This window comes from Gigantopelta aegis, chromosome 4 (assembly GCF_016097555.1).
Source record: "Gigantopelta aegis isolate Gae_Host chromosome 4, Gae_host_genome, whole genome shotgun sequence".
In the NCBI taxonomy this organism is placed as follows: Eukaryota; Metazoa; Mollusca; class Gastropoda; order Neomphalida; family Peltospiridae; genus Gigantopelta; species Gigantopelta aegis.
The window spans coordinates 110,020,066-110,046,546 of NC_054702.1; the positions used below are offsets into that span (position 1 = coordinate 110,020,066).

Genomic DNA, 26,481 nt, shown 5'->3' on the forward strand with positions numbered 1-26,481 from the left:
TGTAAGTTTAATCGTAGAAATATTTCATTAGTAGGAAACATCTTACAATGCAGCAAACTCAGGAATGTCCCTTTAATATTGTGAATATTAAAAGGTGAAAATTACATTGTCCTGCCACATCGGCTCTTATGCCGTTGGGTTTTTTTTCTAAATCGGCTCGTAGGAACGGTATCGGGGTGGAGGGGGGCACAATCTCTGTTGAGGGGGCCACGGTTTATAGTTGGGTGTGGCACAAGCCAGGTTTTCGTTGGGTTTTGGGGTTGGGGTTGTTGTTGGGGGGTTTGGGGGGGGGGGGTATTTATTTATATACGGGTTTTCTAAACTGAAAATCATATACAAGATTCGCACCAAAAAGATGAGAGACAAGGTCAACAGATAATTTATTTGGTCTCGGCCGGGTGTGTGTAGGGGGTGGATTGCTACAACTCCGTTGGGTGTGTGTGGGGGGGGGGGGGGGGGGGGTGGGGGGTTGTGATGGCTATTGCAACTTCCATTCCCAATACAGGACAGCGCTTCCATATCACCCACCCCTCGTGACTGAGAATACTTTCGAACACTTCCCCATCACACCACCCTTATCCCCGTTATTTACGGTATTGGAATTCCATATCGTAATCATTGCCAAATGATTCAGATGGGTTTTCCTTTCACCCTACTTGGACGACATGGACTATTCCAGTGTCTGACTTCCGCAACCTCTTCTTTTCCATATAATCTTAATTTCTTTTTTTCAAAGGACATTCTTTTTTAAACAGTGTCAAAATGCCAGAAGGATATGAGGAGTTGAGAAAAAAGTACAAATTACACGAAGAAACTGAATCTTTCTTTCAAATCTGTCTGGAGTCTGTTGGTTGGAATAATCCTACATGTGATACAACGGTTATCGATTCTCGTAGAATATTCGACGAGAAAACGGAAAAATTTGCAGGCGATGTTACATTTGAAGGGACAGTAAAGGAATACATTGTTCCTTCCGCTGCCTGCGAGGGTAGGTATTTTAAAAGAGACGTGTTTTTAAAAACAGGTGTGCGTATTTAATTTCTAAGTTATATGGTTTCAGGTTGGCGGTGTTTAGACGGACGAGTCTATTTATTGAAAACGCAGGGGTGTTTCAATTTCCGTGATCAGTCATCCAACAGTAACATTATCATAAATTAACAAATTAGAAACTTGATTGCAACCAAAATGATATTTGTATATAGTTCATTATAGGCCTATATCATATTAGCAGCACTATTTTATTTTCAAAAAAGAAGAAACCCAAAAGAATGTCTCCATTTCTCTCTATCACTATCCCTCTTTTTCGCTCTCTCTCTCTCTCTCTCTCTCTCTCTCTCTCTCTCTCTCTCTCTCTCTCTCTCTCTCTGTGTCTCTCTCTATCTCTCTCTCTCTCTCTGTGTCTCTCGTCTTGGTCTCTGTCTGTCTCTTGACATCCCACCTTGTTCATACTGCAAAGCAAGATTCAGGGGATGTTTTAGTGGTAAACTTATTCTCACCGCAGATGTATTTATCGGAAGACCATTCAACCACCAGTACTTAATGACAAGGAATATGCTGTCTTGTCTTTGATACAATTCTTTCTTACTAATAAGTAGTGGTGGTCCGATTAATTGGAATAATCAAAGATTTGTAGGTAAAATCCAAATTCCATCTAATCAATTACAATTTCTGGTAATCGATTATGAACGAACGTACACATACCTTATGCTACTACAAGTTTCACCTGTATTATTTGTGGATTCAGGCCTGTATGCGGGGGGTGGGGGGGGGGGGGGGGTTGCAATGGGTGTGTACGCATACACACACCCCAAATTACTAAAGGTCCACTTTTCTCTATTAAATTTAAATAACGTTACGTAATCGTTGTTGTTTTGAGGGGTTATTTTTATGTTGATTGGTCCCATCACGAGCAGTCATATGGGATTGATATGCGAAATGTAATGTTCGTACAGTGTTAACATTTTGTATAAATATATAATTACATTATACCCTACAATTAAAAACAGTTAAATCAATTGTGTTAATTTATCTGAAATTTATTTGATGAACGATAAAGTCGAGTCGGGTTTGTTTCCAAGGATACAAGTGGCTCAGAAGCTTCTTTGTGTACCAGCATCGAGAGTTTCAAGTGAAAGAGTTTTTAGAATGGCTGGAAACCTCGTCCGCAAGAAAAGGTTGCAACTTTCACCGGAGCATGTGAACATGATGATTTTTTAAAATAAAGAACAAGAAGTTCTTCCTTTAACTTGAAAAGACTTGTTTTCAGATAAAAAATAAGAGTGACAGACAACTTTACATATATACCCGGTAGTTCTGTTATTCTAATCTTTTGTACCTTAAGCAACCGTACGCTTCAGTGGTGTCAATAAGCAAACAAACTTACATATTTTTAACCTCAAGTAAAAAAAGGTTTAAAATGACGACAACTGATTATAACCGATGATTGGATGGTTCAACTAACCAATCATCAAACATGAAAATTCAACCAATTCCAGGGAACATTTTGTTCAGTATCGCGTCGTGATTCGCTACGCAAGATTCAGAGATCGCTACACAATTTTATAATACTAAACAGTAGTTCACTTAATTAAAAATATCGCTAATCAAGATTTTGAAAACATAATCCTCCCCGAATTCCCACCCCTACCAATAAGTATAGTGTGGAGACATAATAGCTATCCACAGTGATTAATCAATGTGCTGGGGTATCTAATATTAAACACATTTCTTTGTCTTGTAATATTGATAAATGTTTATATTTCAAGGCACCAAATTCATTTTAAGCTGAAAGCAAATTATTTATGTTATCACTCTTGAACATGAAGAAATCTGGAATATTGTCACAAATAAGATGGAATTCATCAGGAAGTATGGGTAGGACGTAACCCAGTACTAAAGCTCTTGCTTGATGCGTAGTTGGTCCAGGATCGATTCCCATCAGTGGACCCAGTGGGCTATTTCTCATTCCAGTCATTACACCCCGATTGGTATATCAACAGTTGTGGTATGTGCTATCCTGTCAATGGGATGGTGCATATAAAAGATCCCTTGCTACTGTAACAGCATTTGATTTGTTCCAAAATAGATGACAAACAGCTGCATGGTTCAGGACAATGGCATTTTATTCAACATCACACAATGTATTTTTAAAACCCTGAAACAATCAAAACATAAAATACAAGAATATAATACATGACATTACGATAATAAATACACATATACGACAGGACATTTCCTAGACTACTATGACAAACATATATATCGAATCACATATCACTAATACATGGTTCCTACCAAACAATACATTCACAATACACATGACGTAACACCATATTTTAATCCTTAATACAGTTATACAATCCATACTTTACTAATACATTCACTACTAATGTTTAACACATTCATATACTTTACAACGTCATTAAAATATACACAAATAACAACACAGTCATGTACATACCAAGTGTGTGTAACTAAGGTTGTAACACCTGGCCGGTAACGACACACGCATTCAGAAATAGCGATCTAAATAAAATAATAAAATGCACTAAGTATCGTAGAAACACTATAATCCAAAGTCCATAATTATATTAATAGCAATAATAGTCATAGCATAAAATAAACTCTCTTCTGAGATAATACAAACTGTGCAAACATCTTACTCTCAGTTAACTATCACACCATAATTAATTTAATGTTAAAACCCATTAGTATTTAGTGATAAGAAATCATACTATTAATTACATTACCATTTAGACATTAGAACTGAATTTAATATACTTCATCTGTCATTTAATTACTTTAGACAAATATATTTGCAGAAGAGTTATTTTACGTATTAATACATTATATTATAATGTACCGACATAATCCACAAACATTTACATTTAGTACCTGCCTGTAAACAAATACACTAGATAAGAAACATGAATACTACAAATAACAAATACAAATAACTGACCTTAGAAATCCTCTAAGAATACGATATCACAGCAATAGTGACAATATCATTTCCACCCTGAGAACAAGAGCTCTCAGTATTTATGCTGAAGATTATATAACTAGAAGCTGGACAGAAACACCAAGACAGAATACCAGCTTACAGTAGACCCAATCTTGAAAGTTTAGAACAAAGGACAGAGGCAGCTCAAGAATGCAAGTGCTATTGTTAGGTGCTTGTGCAAGATTCATGCTGTGTTTTTAATCAACATATCACCAGTTAACAAGCTGACTGAAATAAGAGCACCTGGAATAAAGAAGCTGTATTAAAAGTAAATGATTAAATTAAAGGAGCACTATCCTTTTCAGAATTACCTGAAAGAGACATTGGATTAATTAGGTATAGTAAACATTAAAAACATAACATACAATGACTACCTGTAAATAACAATAATTTAATTAGTTACAGGAAACATTACAAATATTATAAAATACTATTATATACAGATAAAACTCGATATTGCCACACTACTAATGGAAAAATATAGCTGGTTTCCTCTCTAAAACAGTACGTCAAAATTACCAAATGTTTGACATTCAATAGATGATGATTAATAAATCAATGTGCTCCAGTGGTGTCATTAAACAAAACAAACTTTAATTGTGCATATTCAGTGGCATTTGCTGCCTGACCACTGTCAGTTTGAAAAAAAGAAAGAAAGAAATGGTTTATTTAACGACACACTCAACACATTTTATTTACGGTTATATGGCATCAGACATATGGTTAAGGACCACACAGATTTTGAGGGAAACCCGCTGTCGCCACTACATGGGCTACTCTTTCCGATTAGCAGCCAGGGATCTTTTATTTGCGCTTCCCACAGGCAGGATAGCACAAACCATGGCCTTTGTTGAACCAGTTATGGATCACTGGTTGGTGCAAGTGGTTTACACCTACCCATTGAGCCTTGCGGAGCACTCACTCAGGGTTTGGAGTCGGTATCTGGATTAAAAATCCCATGCCTCGACTGGGATCCGAACCCATCACCTACAAGCCTGTAGACCGATGACCTAACCACGACGCCACTGAGGCCACGGTCAGTTTGAAGCCTGGCATTCAACATTAGTCATCACAGACATCTTGTATATCAATTGTTGTGTTATTTGCAGGTGGAATACCGGTCGATGTTTTTGATGACTAAGAACTATTGTGTTATTTGCAGGTGGAATACCAGTCGATGTTTTGATGACTAAGAGTTGTTGTGTTATTTGCAGGTGGAATACCGGTCGATGTTTCGATGACTAAGAACTGTTGTGTTATTTGCAGGTGGAATACCAGTCGATGTTTTGATACCTAAGAACTGTGGTGCTCGTCCGTCCATTCTTGTTCATTTCCATGGCGGTGGCTACGTTATGGGCTCCAGGATGACAGATTCATCATTTTGCAAACTTCTAGCAAGGTTCTTTATTCCTCATTAGTTATATAGGCCATTCACAGTGATCAACAATTTCATGAATAAACAAGTTGCATGCTGGTGAGGGAAAGGGTTAATGCCAGTTTATTAGAGCTGTAACGACACATTATGCATCCATTAAGCTGTATCGTAGTGCGATATACATGTTTTAATAACTGTGGGGCTAACATAAAACATTTACACACTTGCAAACATGTCATGCCTGGGGAAAGAAACAGACTTTGACATAAACAAGTTTGATACAAGTGATTAATTGCTCCCTAAGTTAGATTATGGGGAGCCATTTAAGATATATTGATACCATGTATAAATTCACATGCTAAGGGGAGGTAGACATTATTCTCCATGAACTAGTCTCAGGGGAGTGATGGGAAACCAGAGTGATAGCTTCCCTTGAGACTGAGTGTCTATTTAAAGGAGCTTTCATTTCATATTGTGTTTATGTCCCTTGCAGTAAAATAATGTTTAATGATACAATGATACGAAATGGTAGCAAGTTTAATATCCTATTTATTACCCATAATTATGGGTAATTAATAGGATAATTATTATAATTGATTTTAATTTGTATCACTCAGCTCATTTGGTTGACATTCCTGTAGGGGTATATAGTGTGCCAATTGATGACGTTCTAGTGGGACGTATCACTTTGATTTGAACCAAGATATAATTAACCTTATCGGAATTTTGCTATGATATCATATTGTGACGGAACATGCTCTTAATTTTGTTTTTCGCCTGTGGCGATATTAATTGTTTTAGAGGGCCGTGTGCAGTTCCAATATGCACTTAAGCCCAGGTGGGCACTTTGTTACATAATACCTCTGCGCGATGGTGGATCGTGCTGTTTTCATTACACACCCAGACCAGTTGCAGAGGCCATGTGGCCAGTAGTTACATAATACCTCCGCGAGTGTGGTTTTTACGACCGTGATTCTAGCGAACTGGCGACGACCAGTCTAGGCTTGTAAGAAAAAATACCGCTTGGTCGCTGTGGAAATATACATATCATAAGATTCGGTTCCGCGTACTGTCTCCGGACCAGTCTGGTATTTTATAATAATTAGTTAGGGTTTTAGAGATACCAGGGAGAAACATATTGGAAGGCTTCCAGGGAGCGCGTCCGTTTGGACTTGGTAATTATATATTTTCTGCTCTGTTGTATAACCTTGATGTGATTGATGTGACTTTAAATATTTTAATACTGTATTATACCAATATTATTTAGACGGTGTTTCCGGTAATCTGACGAAGTAAACTGTAGGATTCATTGTTCTAAAAATTATTAAAGCTTAACCAGTCATCCTAGAGGACCTAGGTAAACTGTAGGTTATTGTCTTTATTGTGATAGGTACCAGTATTAAGTCTGTATTACAAGGTTACTGAATGAGTAGTTAAGGGTTAATTAAAAATTAACCAAGTAGGAATAGAGTTGTAATTCCTTTATTACTTAAGTTCCCCTGGAAGCGTTTCTCAATTATCACACGTGTGGGTGTTGTGTCACGGTGAAGTGATTAGAATATTGTGTAAACTAGACACCTAGAGATTAACTAATTAAGTGATCAGTTCTGCGTTGTTATTATTTGTTGTTGTTAATTAACTACTGCAGCAGTACATTTGTCAGCGTAGTATTAATACAGATTCCAAAGTGTATTGTGTTTTTGTTGTGTTTTCTAGTGAACTAAACGTGCTATAATAACACATATTTATATAAGATCTTATCTCTGATCATACCTAGACGAGCCACTCGGGTTTTTGAACTGCCCGATACAGAGAGATCTAATAGATATACAGTTAGGAGAGCTATTTGGATAATCGTGTTTCATCCAGTTACGGGTATTATAGGATCCCCGTGACACATATACAAAACTTGTGGTCCTGTATGAAATATTTTGAAACCTTATCTATGGACATAAAAACTTGTGAATGGCATATTGTATCGCGACCCACACATACTGCTGCTCTACAGTGTAGGCCTATGTAAGATAATCATTTTTGATGTACGCTTAAATTATGGCAGTGAGAGAGATAACAAAATCGATATTCTTTGTATATGTTGAAAATGTTGACAAGAATGTGAAGGGCCATATATACTCTTCAAAAAAAGTAGGGGAACCTGAAATATTAATGTTAATATCAACTATTAGACCGAACATATGTTTTGACCACAAACATCCTAGTAAAGAACATCCAGGTCTGTTTATTAACACACTGGAACACATTCCATAGTTTGCACATGCATCACGCAGTTGTCTTGTACACGTGCGTGGGGTGTCATTCTTGATTTTGACCATTTCCAGGAAGGTCCATTAATCACTGGAACATTATTTCTGTCAATCTTTTTCTGTTGATCATACAGTTGTTATTGTTTTGTTTTGAGTCAGTTTTATTGTTTGAATTTGCGATTTAATGATAAAAAAAATGTTGACTTTAAAATTTCACTTCTGATCCCAATTGTCCTTCAAGATCTTTGGTGGTCATTAAAACCTACTATAAAACTGAACTACCGGTTGTAATGTTTGCCTAATTAATTCACTATTATCATATAACCATTCCCCACAACTAATATACCTTACAATTTTGGCAATTCTAATTTCTTATTAGAGTTCCCCTACTTTTTTTGAAGAGTGTACTTTATACAATAACTTTTCATGGCTCTGCCAGAACTAATCTTTACAATGTGGAAAATAGGATTTTTCTTGTTTTTAAATTTGGTTATGCTCTGTAAAAATCCATTATGTAAATCATGGACAGACCCATCCTCTCCTTTAGTTTTTTAGGCTAGGTACATGTTTGCCATCCAATAGCCGATGATTAATAAATCAATGTGCTCTAGTGGTGTTGTTAAACAAAACCGAACTTTTTTAGTCACTTAATGTCTCACATATATGGCTTGGATCACTGCTATGATTTTCTTCTTTTGATTTCATTGTTTGTTTCTGTTTTCTAGTGAAGCTCTGTGTGTTGTAGTCAATGTGGAATACCGTTTAGCCCCAGAACACAAGTTTCCTGCCGCGGTAGATGATGCCAGATGCGTTCTTAGATGGGTTTTGATGAACAAACCTTTGGTTGGTAAGTAGAATACTAAACGGAAAGTCAGGGTAGCCATACACGAAATATACTCTGTCAAAAATGAAACGCATAGGCGAAATATTCGTGGAATTATCTCTTTAATAGAAAGTGGCATAATTTCATTATTTATGATCGTATCACAGTAAAATTTGACATGAGTATGTGACAATGTTATTGCTAAGGACTGAATGAGTCTCTGAATCCGGACATATGGAATCCTAGCCCATTCTTCCTGCAGTGCATGTGACAGTTGCGGAAGTGTCTGAGGCTCTGGGTCACACAGGCATACACGTCTGTCCAGTTTGTCCCCATGATATTCAATGGGGTTGAGATCTGGCGATCTTGATGGCCATGGCAGCACATTAATTTTCTCATTCTGTAGGAAATCCATTGTTACACGTGCCGTATGAGGCCTGGCATTGTCCTGCTGAAAGAGTTCTCTCTGTCGATCCAAAATGGGAAGCATGTGACGGCGAAGAATTTCATCCCAGTAGTGTACAGCTGTTAGGTTGTCTTGTACGAACACAAGTTCACTTCTGCCAGTGTATAAGATGGCTCCCCATATCATGACACTCCCTCCACCAAATCTGTCAACGTGGGTGACACAGTTGTTGGCAAAACGTTCACTGCGACGTCTATAGAAGGAAACGTGACTCGTCGCTGAACCATACTCGCCGCCATTTTCCCTAGTTCCACCCCTATACATTCATGCACCAGCAAACACGTAAACGTCGATATTGACGTTGCAGGACGGGGCCAACATATGGTCTCCTAGCCAGTAAACCAGCTTCTCGAAGTCGGTTCCGAATGGTTTGTGCAGACACCCTTCTCAAACCAGGTATGCGTTCAGCAGTGTTCGTTGCTGTGGCAGTTCAGTGACGCAAGTGTAGAACCCAGATGTAGCGATCTTGTGCTGCAGTTGTTATGCGAGGTCTTCCACTTCTGGGCCAGTCTTCAGCTGATTGAAACTGTTGGTACCTGTCCCAGAGACGTGAAATGGTGCGCTGATGGACGTTCATGTGGCGTGCAACTGCTGACTGTGATTCACCTAACTGGAGGCGGCCTATTGCAATGTTTCGATTCGGCAGGCTTAGTCTTGGCATCTTGTAACTTGTCTACATCGAAATGGAAATGAGGCATCATTGCGAGCATTGCAGCTTTAAATACCCATCACTACCCCAATCTTTTTCCCAAGTTTCACGTGCATTTGCCAAAATTTGACCATTTCATGCTGATTTCCTGCAATTGTCGCACAACGTGCGTTAAATTTGTTTTAGGGTGCATTTGGGCATGCTGTCCCATTCCAGGAACATTAACAAACATGGTCATTCAGCAAAATTGTACAAAAAAACTATATTTTGTAAAATTTTACACTTTTAGTATCTGAGTGGGTCAAAGTTCGAGCTGCATCTGACTTTTTATCACACAGTTGAGGCTACCAGTCCTGCCATTGGTGATAAAAGTTGGATTGTTTGTTGAGATAAAAACACCCCCCCCCCCCCCCCCCCCCCCCCATTAAATATCTTGTGTACGGGTTTGCATGCTGTCTTGCTATGGGCACTGGAGACCAGAATACAGATCAGTGTAGCAAACCAGTGAAGGGTAATATTAATATAGGATTAGCAGTTTAATAGATAGCAGTATCAGGGATACAAACTAACACATGTTCTCTTGCACAATATATTCTGGCATCATATCAGCAATAGAATAATACTAATATGCTAATGTAACATTTCATTATGTCAAGACAAGAAGTTTCTTTTTCATAATCAAAGTGTCTGTCTTCAGAGTTGACAATTAGCCAAGTGTCTCTAAGTTGAAATGCACGGTTGAGTCACACCACTGATTACACAGTGCCTCTCTTCTTGATGAAAGTTATAATCTGGTCCCTTCCTCGAATTCCCAGTTCTTTAAAATGACCTAAAAGAGAACAAAAATCTGTAACTTATTACGATAATATTATTGGTAACAAAGTTAAAGTTTGCTTTGTTTAACGACACCACTAGAGCACATTGATTTATTAATCATTGGCTATTGGATGTCAAACATTTGGTAATTTTGACATAGTCTTAGAGAGGAAACCCGCGACATTTTTCCATTAGTAGTGAGGGATATTTTATATGCACTATCCCAGACAGGACAGCACATACCACGGCCTTTGAGGTACCAGTCATAGTGCACTGGCTGGAATGAGAAATGGCCCAATGGGTCCACCGACAGGGATCTATCGTAGACCGACCACTCTTCAAGCGAGCACTTTGCTGCTGGGTTACGTCCCGCCCCCAGGTGAGTAGAAGTCGCTGGCAATGAGTACAATATAAATGATGCTATATATAGTCTGAATGTTAATTTATTATTTACTTTGAAGAAAGTTTTTAGGAATTGTCCCAGTTTTGACAGAGTTTTGGCCCTTGAACTTAGGAGATAAGAAAATGTGTTTCTTTATTAGTACTCTCAGAATGCTTGTTTATGTACAATTTTGATGTTTTGACTGATAGACTTTGACTGATTTTTCTTCCAGGTGGCATGAATGAGAGTAAGGTTGGTGTGTGTGGATCTAGCTCGGGTGGAGGTCTGGCGGCCGTTGTGTCTTCGGAAATACCTGGAATTTCCTACCAGGTGAGAACAAATCAGTTAAATCATTTTTGTTATATTTGTTTTCTTTAGAACACTGTTGTTACATTTCAATATTACAATGTATTTCATCTCAGTATTACAATGTATATGATTTGCATTGTTTTACTCCAGTACTAGCCGGAGTACTCTGCCCTTCGAGAGCTAGACGGACATTTATTCTATAGCAAAAACGCGGAACGGCCGACTACCACACAGTAGACAATGATTCCTGCTCTAATACAACAAACATTCTAAGTTTGACACTAAATACCTTTATATTAACCATTTTCAAGTTCACCGATAACAAATAGTAGTACAAATGTAATATAATGCATTTAACCCCAAACCCTTTCTTTATTTAATAGTGCGTTTTTAATCTGTTTTTGCTTGTGAGGGGAATCCTTAAAGTAAAATAATTATGATTTTTTAATTCCCATTCCGCCCTATGAATTATAAAAAAAGTATTCCACTTTTTTAAAAACAAATTTTAAAAAATCAGTGCATCCTTAAATGGATCCTTTTAAGTGTGACCTGCTTGTAGTATGCGGGTCTTGCACTGGTCCCATTACATTACAGGGTGTATACTACCAAATCAAATCCCATAGACGACAATATGTGGCTAAAACTCCTACCTGCAACGTATCAACCGACATAAACGCCATGGATATAAATACTACCACCCCTTACACTTAAAGTGAATCAGAAAAAAATGGGGGTCAAGCTGCTTGTTTCTGAGATAACGGGTAGTGTCTATGACTACCTTAGTTTCGCACAAAATTCGAGTACTTATTTTTACAGGTACCCCATACATGTTTCAAGCACAAGTCTACTTGACACATTGGTACTAGATGAAATAAAATTGCACATTTGTTTTACCCAGATGAAACTATTATTTTTTACAATCAACACACTCACATTTATAACCAATCACAGGATTTGTGGTGTTCACTTCTCTATCAAAAGTTCGGTGCACCTCGAACTTTGACCCAGCCGGAAGTTATTTGGTTTAGTACTACCTATACTGATAACATACATTTTTCAAAAAGTGACCAGCTATGTGTCTTTATGACAACCAGGATCTGGTGTATTCTGACATAAACTGACAACCTCACTGAAACTGCTGTTTCTACAGTGCAACCTAATATAATGTACACCTCAAAAAGCATATATATTGCATATAGTTTTGTACAAATGCAATATGTCATATTAAACAACAAAATGTTTTAAAATAAAACTCCTGAAGATATTTACTTTCAGTTGGGTGTGTGTACTCGGGTATATATGTAGAGACAACAAAGATAGTCAGAGTACCTCTACCCCTTTAAAGAATTCCATTAAAACACATGCACTTGATTGACCCCTAGATTATGAAGACCTTAACAGGCACATCAAAGAAATATCAGTGTTAAAAAAATGCACTGTCTGAGGAAGGAAACACAAACATGACTGTACCTGTATGAAGTAATGACTTAATGTCCTGAACATTAGTGTTGGGAGGAAATCCTGTATGCTGGGTGTGGGTGTCTTCAAGTTACCAGGTGTGGGAATTTCAAATCCATCGGCCATGCTGAGTTTCATAATGAACCATCAAAACTATTGGCAGCCACCAATATTCCTGACTATATTTTATTTATAGCCTACTGTAGTTGGAGGTTTTAATAGTTGTGATATCTGGAATAATCATGCAGCTTTAACACATTTATTTTTGATTAATTACTGAAAAAAACTAATTTTAAATGACAAAATTACCCGAACATCTATTTTCTTGCATTATTTTCTAATCCGGATGAATACAATATGTACATTAGATGTATTCCTACAATCTGTAATCCAGCATTTTATTTAGCTAGTAACATTAGGTAATACAGCTTTAACAATAAAATAAATTATCAACTTAATCCAAGGCAGATAATCAAATCTGACAAAATTGGTTCTGAATCTAGTATAAACTCAAAATGCTTTTCATGAGAGCTAACTAAGTGATTATTAAGAAAACAAAATGATCTGGAGATCTAAGTATATGTTTAACAACCTTATTGTTATGTACAAATAAGAACAGAAGGCACAATAGTGACAACAAATTTAATTATGTTTTTGGTAAAGTTTTTCTTCAAATTTACTTTAAATTTTGCATAACACTACAAATTTGTCTAAAATATAACTTAGCACCCTATAAATATGTCAAAATGACAATAAAAATCAACTTCTTTACAAATTTGAGTTTTTCAGAATTTCATACATAAAAAATTAACAATGTTAATGGAAACTAAAGACATTAACCCACTATTGGCACATGCTATTTTTAATATAAAAATAAATTGCTATTAAAAGCTTAGTTCAGGTTGCCTATATATAATACCATATTTAAGAGCAGTTGTATATGGCAAGTCAAATACTATGTTAAAAGAAATTATTGAAATCTTTACAGTATGAATTATAGGCCAAAACCAACTTTTCTTCAGTGCTAACTTTGATTCAAACTCCATTCAGAGCCATGTACAGAGATTATTGTCAAGGTCAAGGTCATTGTGAACTTGCATGATCGAGTGATGGCTAATTAATCAACCAGTATAGTTTAATTAAATAAAATGACAAAATCATGATCTTTTTTATTATGCACTGAATATGTGCGTATAGGGTGTATACTACCAAATCAAATCCCATAGACGACAATAGTAACATATGTGGCTAAAACTCCTACCTGCAACGTATCAACCGACATAAACGCCACGGATATAAATACTACCACCCCTTACACTTAAAGTGAATCAGAAAAAAATGGGGGTCAAGCTGCTCGTTTCTGAGATAACGGGTAGCATCTATGACTACCTTAGTTTCGCACAAAATTCGAGTACTTTTTTTTACAGGTATCCCATACATATTTCAAGCACAAGTCTACTTGACACATTGGTACTAGATGAAATAAAATTGCACATTTGTTTTACCCAGATGAAACTATTATTTTTTACAACCAACGCACTCACATTTATAACCAATCACAGGACTTGTGGTGTTCACTTCTCTATCAAAAGTTTGGTGCACCTCGAACTTTGACCCAGCCGGAAGTTATTTGGTTTAGTACTACCTATACGTCCAATGGGCGTCTTAGCTGAAACAGGTGGAGATAACTCTATTCCAGATGGCGCGACGATCGACAGGGTCCCAGAAACCTGGTTTGTCTGACTGGCTTCAGGTTATAAGCGACCAACTGAGTGACTTGAAATTACGTATCAGTTTGTTTTAACAGTAAAGTAATATTTTAAATATCAGAATGTGTTTTGTTGCATTTTTCTTAATGTCTATCTAACTGGGAAAAGGACATAAAAAAAAAGAGTTGAGTTTTTATGCGGCAAAGTGTACCCATGCACACGTTTTTATACAGTGTCAACACGAACGCATTGCGTATTATACAAAATATATATTTATTACCTTTACTGTTAATGTCTTTTCCACCATATCTAAGTATATAAATACTAGACCGCCCTGTGTAGGAACGTCCTGTATAGAGAGCCTATATACTATATATATATATATATATATATATATACATATATATATATATATATATATATATATATATATATATATATATATATATATATTAATACTACTACACACCTACACGTTATACCATCGAAGTCCCAAACTGCGTTCACCTAACAACAAAAACACGAATACGATGTTTACGGAAATATTATTCTACATTTTTCAGCTACGATACGTGAAACAAAATATATTTTAATCATTTAACGTAAAAAAAATCAACAATTTGGATGTAAAACAAATCCATTCTAGTAAACAAAAGTAAAACACCCTACAGTAAACAGGAAAAAGTGCGACGTTTCTAACTGCGTTCAGGCGCATGCGTTTGCAAAAAGTATCGTAATGCGTATGTGCAGTTCATTATTTTCCATTTTTAAGACAACTACATGAAAAAATATATGTTTCTTAATTATGCACAGTTGCCGAACACTTAATTTATTCAAATTTTTTAAAGGAAAAATTCAATTTGTCAAGCGTTCTGGTTCGGTCCACGTTTTACCAACACACATCGCTCACACTTGATGTCAATACCGATAGGTATTACGTCCATACCTGCGCATAGTTTGTAAAATATAAATTTTTTAATGAATTGATTCTAAATTAACAAAATTTATATACTCAAAATTATTTACAACTGTTATGAATGGATTATGAATACTATTCACTACAATAGAGGCACAAAAATGTATCATACCTTTTGCAGATCGAATATAATAATTGAAAACAAATTCTAACAACAGGGGTCCTAAAAATCATAAAAATTAAATTCTTTGGCCTTGTTGATCTGGCACGTGTGAGGTCATGTGACACGCATTGAATGTTAAGGAACGTTCTGTACAGAGCCGTCATCACTATATATATTTTTTTAATACTGGCACACGCACACGTTCAATATATATTCTTTTTTCCCCCGAGTATTATCCAAAATATACATATATTTTCTTTATATACAAAATATATATTTATTCCCTTTATTGTTAATGTGTTTTCCACCATATCTAAGTATATAAAATACTAGACCGCCCTGTGTAGGAACGATACAAAATATATATTTATTCCCTTTACTGTTATGTGTTTTCCACCATATCTAAGTATATAAAATACTAGACCGCCCTGTGTAGGAACGTCCTGTACAGAGCCGTCATCACTATATATTTTTTTTAATACTATTATCCACAATATACATATATTTTCTTTATTATCAATCACACCCCCCCCCCCCCCCCCCCCCACACACACACACACACCATATATATCAGTACACGTAAAGACAAACGTCAACTGGTAACGACCGGTAACCGTTACATGCAGCGTATACTATAGACCGTCCTGTGCAGAACCGTGCTGTATAGGAACGTCCTGTACAGAGCCGATAAAGTTTTGGCCCCTTATGATCATGGTATAACAAAGAATGACAAAGCAATGAAAAAATACAGCTATTGTCCGAGTTTGTTGGACCCTGACGAGTGACGCGCCACCTGTTTTATTATCTCCCCTGTTCTGAGCTAAGACGCCCATTGCGTGCTACATCACACATATAATACATTTCGACCAATCGTCACTCGTGTTTCATTGCTGGTTCAGTCATCAAAGCCGTAAAAAAAATGGTTGATTCTCCAAAACATTTGGGTCATCTCTGTCCACAAAGACACTCAGCGGCCCGCTGACCACCATTCCTGTGAACTTTAGAAGTGCAAGTCTGCAACTTATAATGCAGTTTGCAGACCTTGCCTTTTAAGGTGCGCGATTGCGATCACGCTCGTACAGCGCACGTAATTTCAATCTGGTGAGTGTGAAAAATAACACACATTACATTTAACAAACAGCACACGTAAAATAATTTTGTATTTTGATTGCCACTATTTACGTTATGTAGCAGATAGAAAGATCTGTTTCATAGTACCAGATTTTAGTTTTTATGAGAACGGTAGTGTCCATGCAAGATTTTAATATATGACTAGTATTTAGCTTTGCTATACAAATCGGAAAACAGAGGTTTAATAGACGTCTTCGAAGACGTACCAGTCCGATCAAAACTTATTTGCCTATTTAATTTATTATTAGTTAGAAACAGTCCACTTTTGTAAGGTAATAGATCACAACATGTGATAAGGATAACTCATTTATACTGTTCTTATAGTTATGACAAAAAGAGAAAAGGGATTGAACTAAATAGTGGCTTCTATAGCCTACACAAATAAACTCGTCACGGAAATCAGTAAAATTGTCTCGATTAGTTCATAACTGTTAGCCTACAAAGCTTATGCGAGGTCCCGAAATTGGCAATCATGTAATTTTATACTTTCTTTAAAAGAAAGAAGAAAGAAATTTAGACGGACTAATAAAAAAAGGAAAAGAAATGATAATAGGTATGTAGGAATAAGCCTAGGTTTTTTTTTAACGTCTATTACTTCTTATTTTTTATTTTTAAAAAAACCACCTAAATAAAACTTCATTTAAATATTTGTATTTCAGCCAGAGGTTAATGAATGTGCATATGTTATTTAGATGTGTATATATTTACACACTATAGTAACAGTAATCAATGATCATTGCCGACTATTTAATAATTTTTTTCGTTTGTTAGGAAGTCACAGACCATGTGACTGGAACATGATTTGATGCGCAGTGCTCTGTGGCATATTGACCAATCAGAGCTATCGGGGTCACATTATTTTTACTCTTGGAATTCTGCATGCACACGCTGGTCAACTTGACAACTTATTACACACTGATGATGGTGTAAAAGTATGGGGTTTTTATTATCTTTATTATGGCATCCCACGTTTGGAATAAAATCCTTTGTAATGACAGATTTTGTCAGAGTTTGTATATTTTTTTATCAACATTGGGGCCGTTCTAGATCAATGACGTAACGCTGTCTTGTAGCGGTAGGTCAAATGACGTGTTCCAAAATGTTGAGGGAGGAAGACTGGTTGCGTAATTGTTGAATTAAAAATGCCACGTGAATGTCAATGTCCCAACCAACAATATAAATTGAAGTAATTGTAGGCCTACGTTTCACGAGTTATAAAAAAAAATGTTTTAATAATATGAATCGGTAGTGCACACCTGAGAAGCTTGGGTCATAGTTCATGAACTACCTCCTCGGAACCAGTGGTTTTTTCCCATCCCAACTATACTAATCATGTTCGTTGTACATAATAATGAAATTCAAGACAAGTTGATTCCTATATATGTTTAGCTGCACATTCATCAAACCATCTAACACTGAAAAGGTATATATATAATTGTGTGCATCAAATTATCTGAATAGTACATATTGTAATTAAAAAATCAAATGGTCTGCATCAGTGTGTATATGTCATAATTATATTTCTATAATACTATGAAACCTTTTAATAAACTTCATTCTTGAAAGGGAAAAGAAAAGTAAAATTTGTTTTATTTTAAGATGCCTCTAGAGCATATTGATTTTTATCTTATCAATGGCTATTGGGACGTCAAACATATGGCATTCTAACATAGAGGAAACCCGCTGCCACATAGGTTACTCTTTCCGGAATCAGACTAATGAACCAAACAACATAAAATTAGAAGAAAACATTATTGGTTTATTGGTTCATTTTTGCAACATATGTCTCTGCATTTACATGTACCAATTACTTCATTAATGCTTGGTTTTCACTCGCCTTAGCATTTTGATGAGTGCGATTTTTCAATCGCCTAAGCGTTTTGAGGTGTGCGATTTTTCACTCACCTTTGTTTTTCAAAAACTAAGAACTGCAGTGTGACAGCAGTTACATACTAGCTGAGTGTATAAAAGTGTCTAGAATTTCTAGGTTAGTGCTATATAGGTCTCCAAAATCGGCATTTGGCTACTATTTTGAAATTATTTGAAAACATAGTATATTTTAGTTATTTTTTTAAGAAGTAGTGTATTTTCACCTTTTGCATCTTAGCACCAACCTAGAAATTTGTAGTTTGAAAAGACACTCAAGGATTATGTGCACATTGTACATGTTTATTTACTTTGATTGTGATTTACTTTGATATTTTATATAAAGTACTTATGATAAAAACTGATAAACATCACTTCAAGAATGTACCTAAAATGTCTCAGAAAATTCTCCAGAATGCACCATTTTTAATGTAGTTCTTCCAAATTTTTCGAACCCCCTAGCACCACTTCGCTTTGCTCGCCTACAAATCGATTATTAGAATTTTTATTTCATTGGAGTTCGCAGGTATGTAATAAGGGCAACTTTTTAATAAGTTTGACTGCACTATCTCTGAAATTAACACTTACATGGTTACAACATTACATTGAACACAGCTGTGAATATTTCATTCATTCACTTGTGTGTGAATAACGTTTATTGCATGAGTGTGAGTTACTGTTATTGATTTCTGTGTGTGTTGCTCTGTTTATTGCAGATATTGATCAATCCCTGGCTGGATATCACAAATGGACAGCCTACATGCTATGAATTTGAAACAGCACCGTATTGCTGCAAGAGGTCCCTGGATTGGTGAGAAATAAAAAAAAAGTGTACAGTTAACAAAATGATAAATGGTTCTATTAGTTTTATTTACATATTCAGGACTCTGAGAATTTAAAATTTGCATACCTTATATTGCTGTGTATTAGCCGACTTTTGAAGTCGAGAAATACTTTCAAAAAGAGAGTTGGCTTATACATGGAGGCAGCAAATTGGTTCATAAAATTACGATCGAAAATACTCCCGACTGCAACTTACAAATTTTTATCAGACCCCTACACCCTTTCATGGCTTATGTAACAATTTGTGTACAGTATAAATAAAACATCCCATCATGCATTATAATGTAGTTTGTTGTTCTTGAATGCATTAATAGTTTGATGAATAATAATAAAAATTACTTGTTTTATTGTCATTTCAATGGTAAAAAGGTGTTCTTTCCAACCATCCGCCATCTTTGTTTGACCGGACCAGTCTTTCACTGACACCTCTGTCTATATCATTTTGTAAGCTCTTATTTCATTGGAGCACATGATTTTGCCACCTGCACCAGTGTGAAAAAACAACCATGGACCACAGAATCATTTGTTTCTGTGGAGGTGGGGGAGAAACAGGGATTAAACATGCCTTAATGAGTTCATTATTTGCTGTCCTGTGAATAATTTAATTACTGATGTGCAGTGATATGTTGTTACAGCTTGAATTGTTTATTTTCCTGTTATGATTTATCAGTGCTAAATTATTTTTGCACAGCATGGAAGACGTTAGCATTGCTATAACGATTACTGTGTCTGTAATAATTAAGGGGTGGGGAAATATAATGAAAAAGAAAAGCACAAGTCTGAAATTACAAAGTTGCATGTTTTGAAAAATGTCTTGATTAGTCGTTGAAGCCTGTCCCATCACTCATTGCAATTTGAGGTGTATTCGTGTTTACCAGCTATCGTGTGTATGTTGAACTCTTCTCAGGCTATCGGAGGAGTACATCCGAGATCCCAGTGACAAGGAGAATCCCCGGGCCTCGCCCTTACTCCGTAAAAACATAGGAAGCCAGCCCCCGACTCTGTTCCTCATTGCAGAACTTGATCCATTACGGGACCAGGCTTACGGTGAGTTAAGCGCTGAGCAGTATCCCAACAAAACATTTGTGTCACAAAATCTTAAATGAATGTTGTTGTTGTGGTAAGCAATACCTATAGGAAGAAATGCTTGTGATCAGTCTATACATTGTTTTAATTAGCACCAACAGGCATTTAGGAACCACAACATTTTCTTGTATATAAAAATACAGATAAAAATATTACATCAGAAAAATGTCATCCAAAACATCTAGATGCAGAGAAGTTGCATTTGAGCTATCTAGAGATAAAAAGTTTGCTTATACAACAAAAACACTGTGTTAGAATATCACTCCAACAGACCTGATCTATTACACCACTAGAGCACATTGATTTATTAATCATCAACTATTGGATGTCAGACACATGGTAATTTCAACATATAATCTTAGAAAGGAAACCTGCTTAATTTTTCCATTAGTAGCAAGGGATCTTTTATATGCAATATCCCACAGACAGGATAGCACATACCACAGCCTTTGATGGTCGTGGTGCACTGGCTGGAACAAGGGAAAAAAAATGGCCCACCGACAGGGATTGACCGTGCATCAAGCAAGTGCTTTACCACTAGGTTACATCTCGTCCCTACTTTTAATAATAACAAGCAGTCTTGTTATTGGCAGCTTCCAACAAATTCACTACAGACAGAACAGCAGTATTGATTTAAAAAAAAAAAAGCTTTCATATATTAGTTGAGCAATTCCTGTGCATGTATGTACTAAATAATTTCACAGAATTGTAACAATATTCGATGTTGATGCCTTTTATTTTTCTCTCTATTTTCAGAGTACAAAAAGAAATTAAAAGAAGCGGGAGGTGTAGCAGAAAGCATGTTGGCTAAAGGAGCCGTGCATGCCTATATGACCTATCCAGGTAATGTAGTTGTATGGATGTGCACACTCAGAAAGCATGTTGGCTAAAGGAGCCGTGCATGCCTATATGACCTATCCAGGTAATGTAGTTGTATGGATGTGCACACTCAGAAAGCATGTTGGCTAAAGGAGCCGTGCATGCCTATATGACCTATCCAGGTAATGTAGTTGTATGGATGTGCACACTCAGAAAGCATGTTGGCTAAAGGAGCCGTGCATGCCTATATGACCTATCCAGGTAATTTAGTTGTATGGATGTGCTCACATTCCGACGACAAGCTGGCACGGTCTACATGTTGAAAGTACATGAGTATTTGATACTTATAAAGCCTTGAATGCCCTATTATAATAATATTTTGGAACTATATTATGAACAATATCTACAATAAATGAGAATAGCTTTATCAGACCTGTCAACCCTCCCGGATTCTGTGTCCTTTATTCGATAAAATATTCCATATAATATTCAAGTCATAAGTCACAAACTACATAAAGTCATTGAAAATGGCCTTTTAATGGTGATGGCCATAGTCACAATTTTCTGTCTTGTCTTTATTAAAGTCTGTTTGTTTTATTTAACGATACCACTAGAGCACATTCAATTTATTAATCATCGGCTATTGAATGTCTAACATTTGGTAATTATGACTCGTAGTCGCCAGCGGAAACCTGCTACATTTTTCCTAATGGAGCATGGTATCTTTTATATGCACTTTCCCACAGACAGGACATACCATGGCATTTGGCCAGTTGTCAAAGAGAGGGAACCCGCTATATTTTTCCATTAGTAACAAGGAATCTTTTATATGCACCATACCAGACAGGATAGCACATACCATGGCCTTTAATACATCAGTCGTGGCACACTGCTTGGAACGAAAAATAGCTCATTGGGTCCACCAACAAACTAACCATGCATCAAGCAAGTACTTTACTAAGTAAAATATGTAGTTTGTTTTGTTTAATGACACTGCTAGAGCACATTGATTTAAAAATCATCAGCTATTGGATGTCAAACAATTGATCATTCTGACATATTGTCTTAGAGAGGAAACCCACTACATTTTTCCATTAGTAGCAAGGGATCTGTTATATGCACTATCCCACAGTCAGGATAGCACATACCACGGTTTTTGATATACCAGTCGTGGTGCACTGGATGGAACTACATGTGTATTAAGTAAAGAGGCAAGATTTAAGTATTATATTGTTTTGATGGTGGGTTAAGCCCAACATTAAATTTCACATTTAAATAAATTTCTCGCTAGATCAATGAAATTTGAATTATTTTTGTACCTATGGATGTTCATCACAATACCTACGAAAAAGAATTTAATAAATAAATTAATTAATTAAAATTTGAATTGAATTTTTAAAATTGTTGTTTTTTTAAAGGGACACGCCCAAGTTGTTAACGATTACGCCGTTGTTTTTTGCTATTAAACCCAATTTTTCACAAATAAAATTGCACTTTACTTACCGTTTATTATTTAGAATATACACTTCCATTCACCTGAAGTGTTTTTTGGTAATCCTGGTAATCCTGGTGTTTGTAATACCACAAAATGCATTTTTTTTTTTTTTCATAAAATGCCACGGGCCTGTTGAGCAGACAAGGTCTAATCTATTTTTAGAGGGGATATTCCCATTTCAATGTCACAGACGTTGGTATACCACGTGACCGTTATCATTTTGGTTCAGTTTGTTTTCTCGTGCACGGTTCGCGCAATCAACATCCGATTTGTTGTCGTTTGCTTGTTGTTCATTTGTGAGATTTTTCTTCACAGTTCGTGAACATTTTCAGTAACAAAGTTCAGACAAGTAAGTATCTCAATACAAAACGTTACAAACCCTTAAAACCAATAATTTTGCTAAAGTCTTACGATATCTGGAGAGGGGATACAACCAGGACAGAACAGTTGGAACATGTCCAGGAGAGGTGAAAGGAACACATCCCAAGTCTGTGCACACTCTGTGAAATTTGTCGTGACGTAGGCATTGTTGTGCTTCGAGCGACATCTACCGGTGACATCAGAATACTAACTTTCAAAATTATTTCAAGCAATTGGGACATGGGGATTCCCATGGTATTTATCGATGTAAAACCTGCTTTTTCACTCCATTTGATAAAAACGTGATCTAAGTGTGTTACAGGTTTGTAGATTAACCAAATTATAATTTATTTTCGCTGGATGGAACTAGGGCGTGCGGCTTTAATATGCACCAATGTATGCAATTATCAGCGATATCAAATATGTTTATGGTAGATGAGACATTTCATTATGTGGAATACTTTTTTTATGACTGGGTCTCTCTGCATTGAAGGTTCTCTCTCAAAATGTTTTCATAGTTTTGAACTTAAATAGATGCATGAATAACATTTCAGTTCAGACCTATAGATTGAAAATGTCCAGCACATGGATCTAGTAGCAATTGATATCAGAGATTAAACTTTTCCAGATTTTTAATCATCTATACCCCTTCTGTTTTGGACCTGTCACTGGCGAAGTCAAATATTGTGTCCAGGAGAGACATGCTTGACCCTTAATTGGATATAGACACGTTAATATGTTATCCAATCCAATCCAATCCGATCATCTATAGAATATTTCCTGGTTTTCCATATCAATAACTTTTAATCCAGAGCTTATAATTATAATATGGTTTTGGCTGATGCTTGGCATACATTCTGAATAAGGGTTGCCATTTTAAACCACTATGCAACTCTAAGCCTAGGGCCTATCTCAGTACATGACCATCAATTGTAGCATTTCAGAATTTTGTTTCCTAACCCACTTTCATCTCTGTAGCAATATTAGGGGCAACTTGTAAAATCTGCAGAAATGATTTTGGCAAGAAACTACCCAGTAGTTCATTCTAATTTTTTTAATTTTTTCACCTTCCAAAAAGTATGAAAAAAAAGGTTTCTCTGTGTGTTCATAAATATATAACCTGACCTGTTACTAATAGGGGCAGGATGTAGCCCAGTGGTAAAGCATTCACTTGATGCACGGTCTAGGATCAATCCCTGTTGGTGGACCCATTTGGGTATTTCTTGTTCCAGCCAGTGCTCCACAACTGGTGTAACAAAGGCCATGGTATGTACTATTCTGTCTGTGGGATGTTGCATATAAAAGATCCCTTGCTACTAATGGAACAAATAATGTGGGTTTTCACTCTAAGACTGGTAAAATTACCAAATGTTTGACATCCAATAACCAATGATTAATAAATCAATGTGCTCTAGTGGTGTCATAAAACAAAACAAACTTTGTTATCAATAATATTATCGTAATATGTTGTTGTTGCAATAAGTTACAGATTTTTGTTCTCTTTTAGGTCATTTTAAAGAACTGGGAATTCGAGGAAGGGACCGGATTATGACTTTCATCAAGAAGAGAGGCACTGTGTAATCAGTGGTGTGACTCAACCGTGCATTTCAACTTAGAGACACTTGGCTAATTGTCAACTCTGAAGACAGACACTTTGATTATGAAAAAGAAACTTCTTGTCTTGACATAATGAAATGTTACATTAGCATATTAGTATTATTCTATTGCTGATATGATGCCAGAATATATTGTGCTATTGATGTTATTTTCATATTATCATGCTACAGCTGTTAAATTAGTAAGACGTAATATAAACTTTTTAAAATGAGTTATTAAAGTCTATAATAATACATGATGTAATTTTTAATAAATTTGATTCTAATAGTGCTTACAGAAGTACATTTGGTTTGCGTAGCCAAATATATATTGAATAGCAAACGAAACACCAGATCCAGTTATATAGTAATGCAGTTGTTTGCTATTGCTGGGTTATACTTTGAAATATCATATCAACTATCAATTTACAAAAACTGACAAATTATTGAGTAAATTTAAGGTAACAACCATTTAAAATAATGATGTTTTTGTTGAATTTGATAGAGATAATTATTTGCATAGATTTTAAAATGCATTTCTTTCACTGTGAAGTATATGACCAACACGATTTACTTTGTTTTAATATCTAACTTCTTTGTTGTTTCTGCTTTTAAAGGTCTTCTTATGTTTATTTTTCTGCTTTGTATGTTGGCTTTAGTATCATAATATGAAATATTTTGACATGTGTTGGGGTTTTTTAATTCACAACCCCTTCCAACTTGAGGATAAAACTATGGGGGTTTTGGGTCATACTCTAAATAAAATAAAAAATCTGTCTTGTGCTTCCCCATTAGAGATTGTAACACCCACCACCACCACCCCACCCACCCGCGACTAAAGATATTCTGTTGGGCCTGTTGGTTCATAACAAACATTTTTACATATACATTCATATTAAATTGAAATCCAAAATTATAGTGGTATACACTTAATTAGTTCATTGTGCCTATATTACAGTGACTTCTTCCCACTATTACAGTACAGTATTTGATTACAGGTTTTCGATTCCACGTTTGCTTGAGATGGCAAACACATGACAAATCATCTTTTTTCATTCTGCATGCTTACCATGATATATTGGTCGGGATATACAAAAATAGATTGCATATATTGTTGTTGTTTATGTTTTATATTAGTTGACACAAAAAAACATTTGGGTTTTTACAAGACGTATGGATAATAAAACTTACAATGATTGTGAATGGGCCTGAATATGACTGCCTTTTGGTCAAAGCCCGTTTATTTGCTCTAGTTAGATTTGTTTACATGTATTTTGGCAGCATACAAACTATAATAATGTAGGAACACATAAAGCTATTGTATTTGTGTTCATCCATTGCTCTGCAGCATGCTGTCATAAAAATAAGCATTCAATGTCACACATAGATCTACTTATTTAGCTTGTTTTATTTAGCACCAGGCCTGTAGCCGTCTTGAATGGGTGTGTACAAAATATCTTTGGACCAAGTATTAAAAATCATGTTATTAAGTTCATTTTCCACCAAAAGCAGAATCTTTAGGAAGGTCCATTTCTGCTCAAAATGCACCGTGAAAATACTGGCTACAGGCTTGAGCGGCCATTTTGTTATACGTTTTAAAGACGATGCATTAAAATATGTATAACCATCACGTGTTGACTTTTGTGTACCAAACCCCCAAATATTCCAAAATATTTCTTAAAACAAGTTACATAATTTATGGTAGGTACACAACACATACACACACGTATGTTGCGGGTGAAAGGCGCTTATTCCATTAAAACGTGAAATTCTATCTTTTTATTTATTCATCCGATACACTTCATTCTAATAACTTTTATATATATATACATATATATATACACAAATGAAGGGTCCATGGGAATGACCTGTGAATACACACTTTTAGTAATGTGATATTTTTAAAATTTTAATGTTTACAACTCTACAACATTGAATATTTATTTATGAGAA

At 35.8% G+C, this 26,481-nt stretch overlaps 1 protein-coding gene across 1 annotated transcript; it reads left to right on the top strand.

Moving 5' to 3' along the window:
• Positions 1-676: 676 nt before the first annotated feature.
• Positions 677-26,155, top strand: LOC121371738 (carboxylic ester hydrolase LipN-like). The gene is made up of 8 exons (XM_041497842.1): positions 677-988; positions 5,270-5,402; positions 8,368-8,489; positions 11,011-11,108; positions 19,047-19,141; positions 20,081-20,220; positions 21,016-21,102; positions 24,441-26,155. Exons 1-8 carry the CDS (start codon positions 763-765, stop codon positions 24,512-24,514), a joined length of 975 nt encoding a protein of 324 aa, XP_041353776.1. The 5' UTR covers positions 677-762; the 3' UTR covers positions 24,515-26,155.
• Positions 26,156-26,481: the final 326 nt, after the last annotated feature.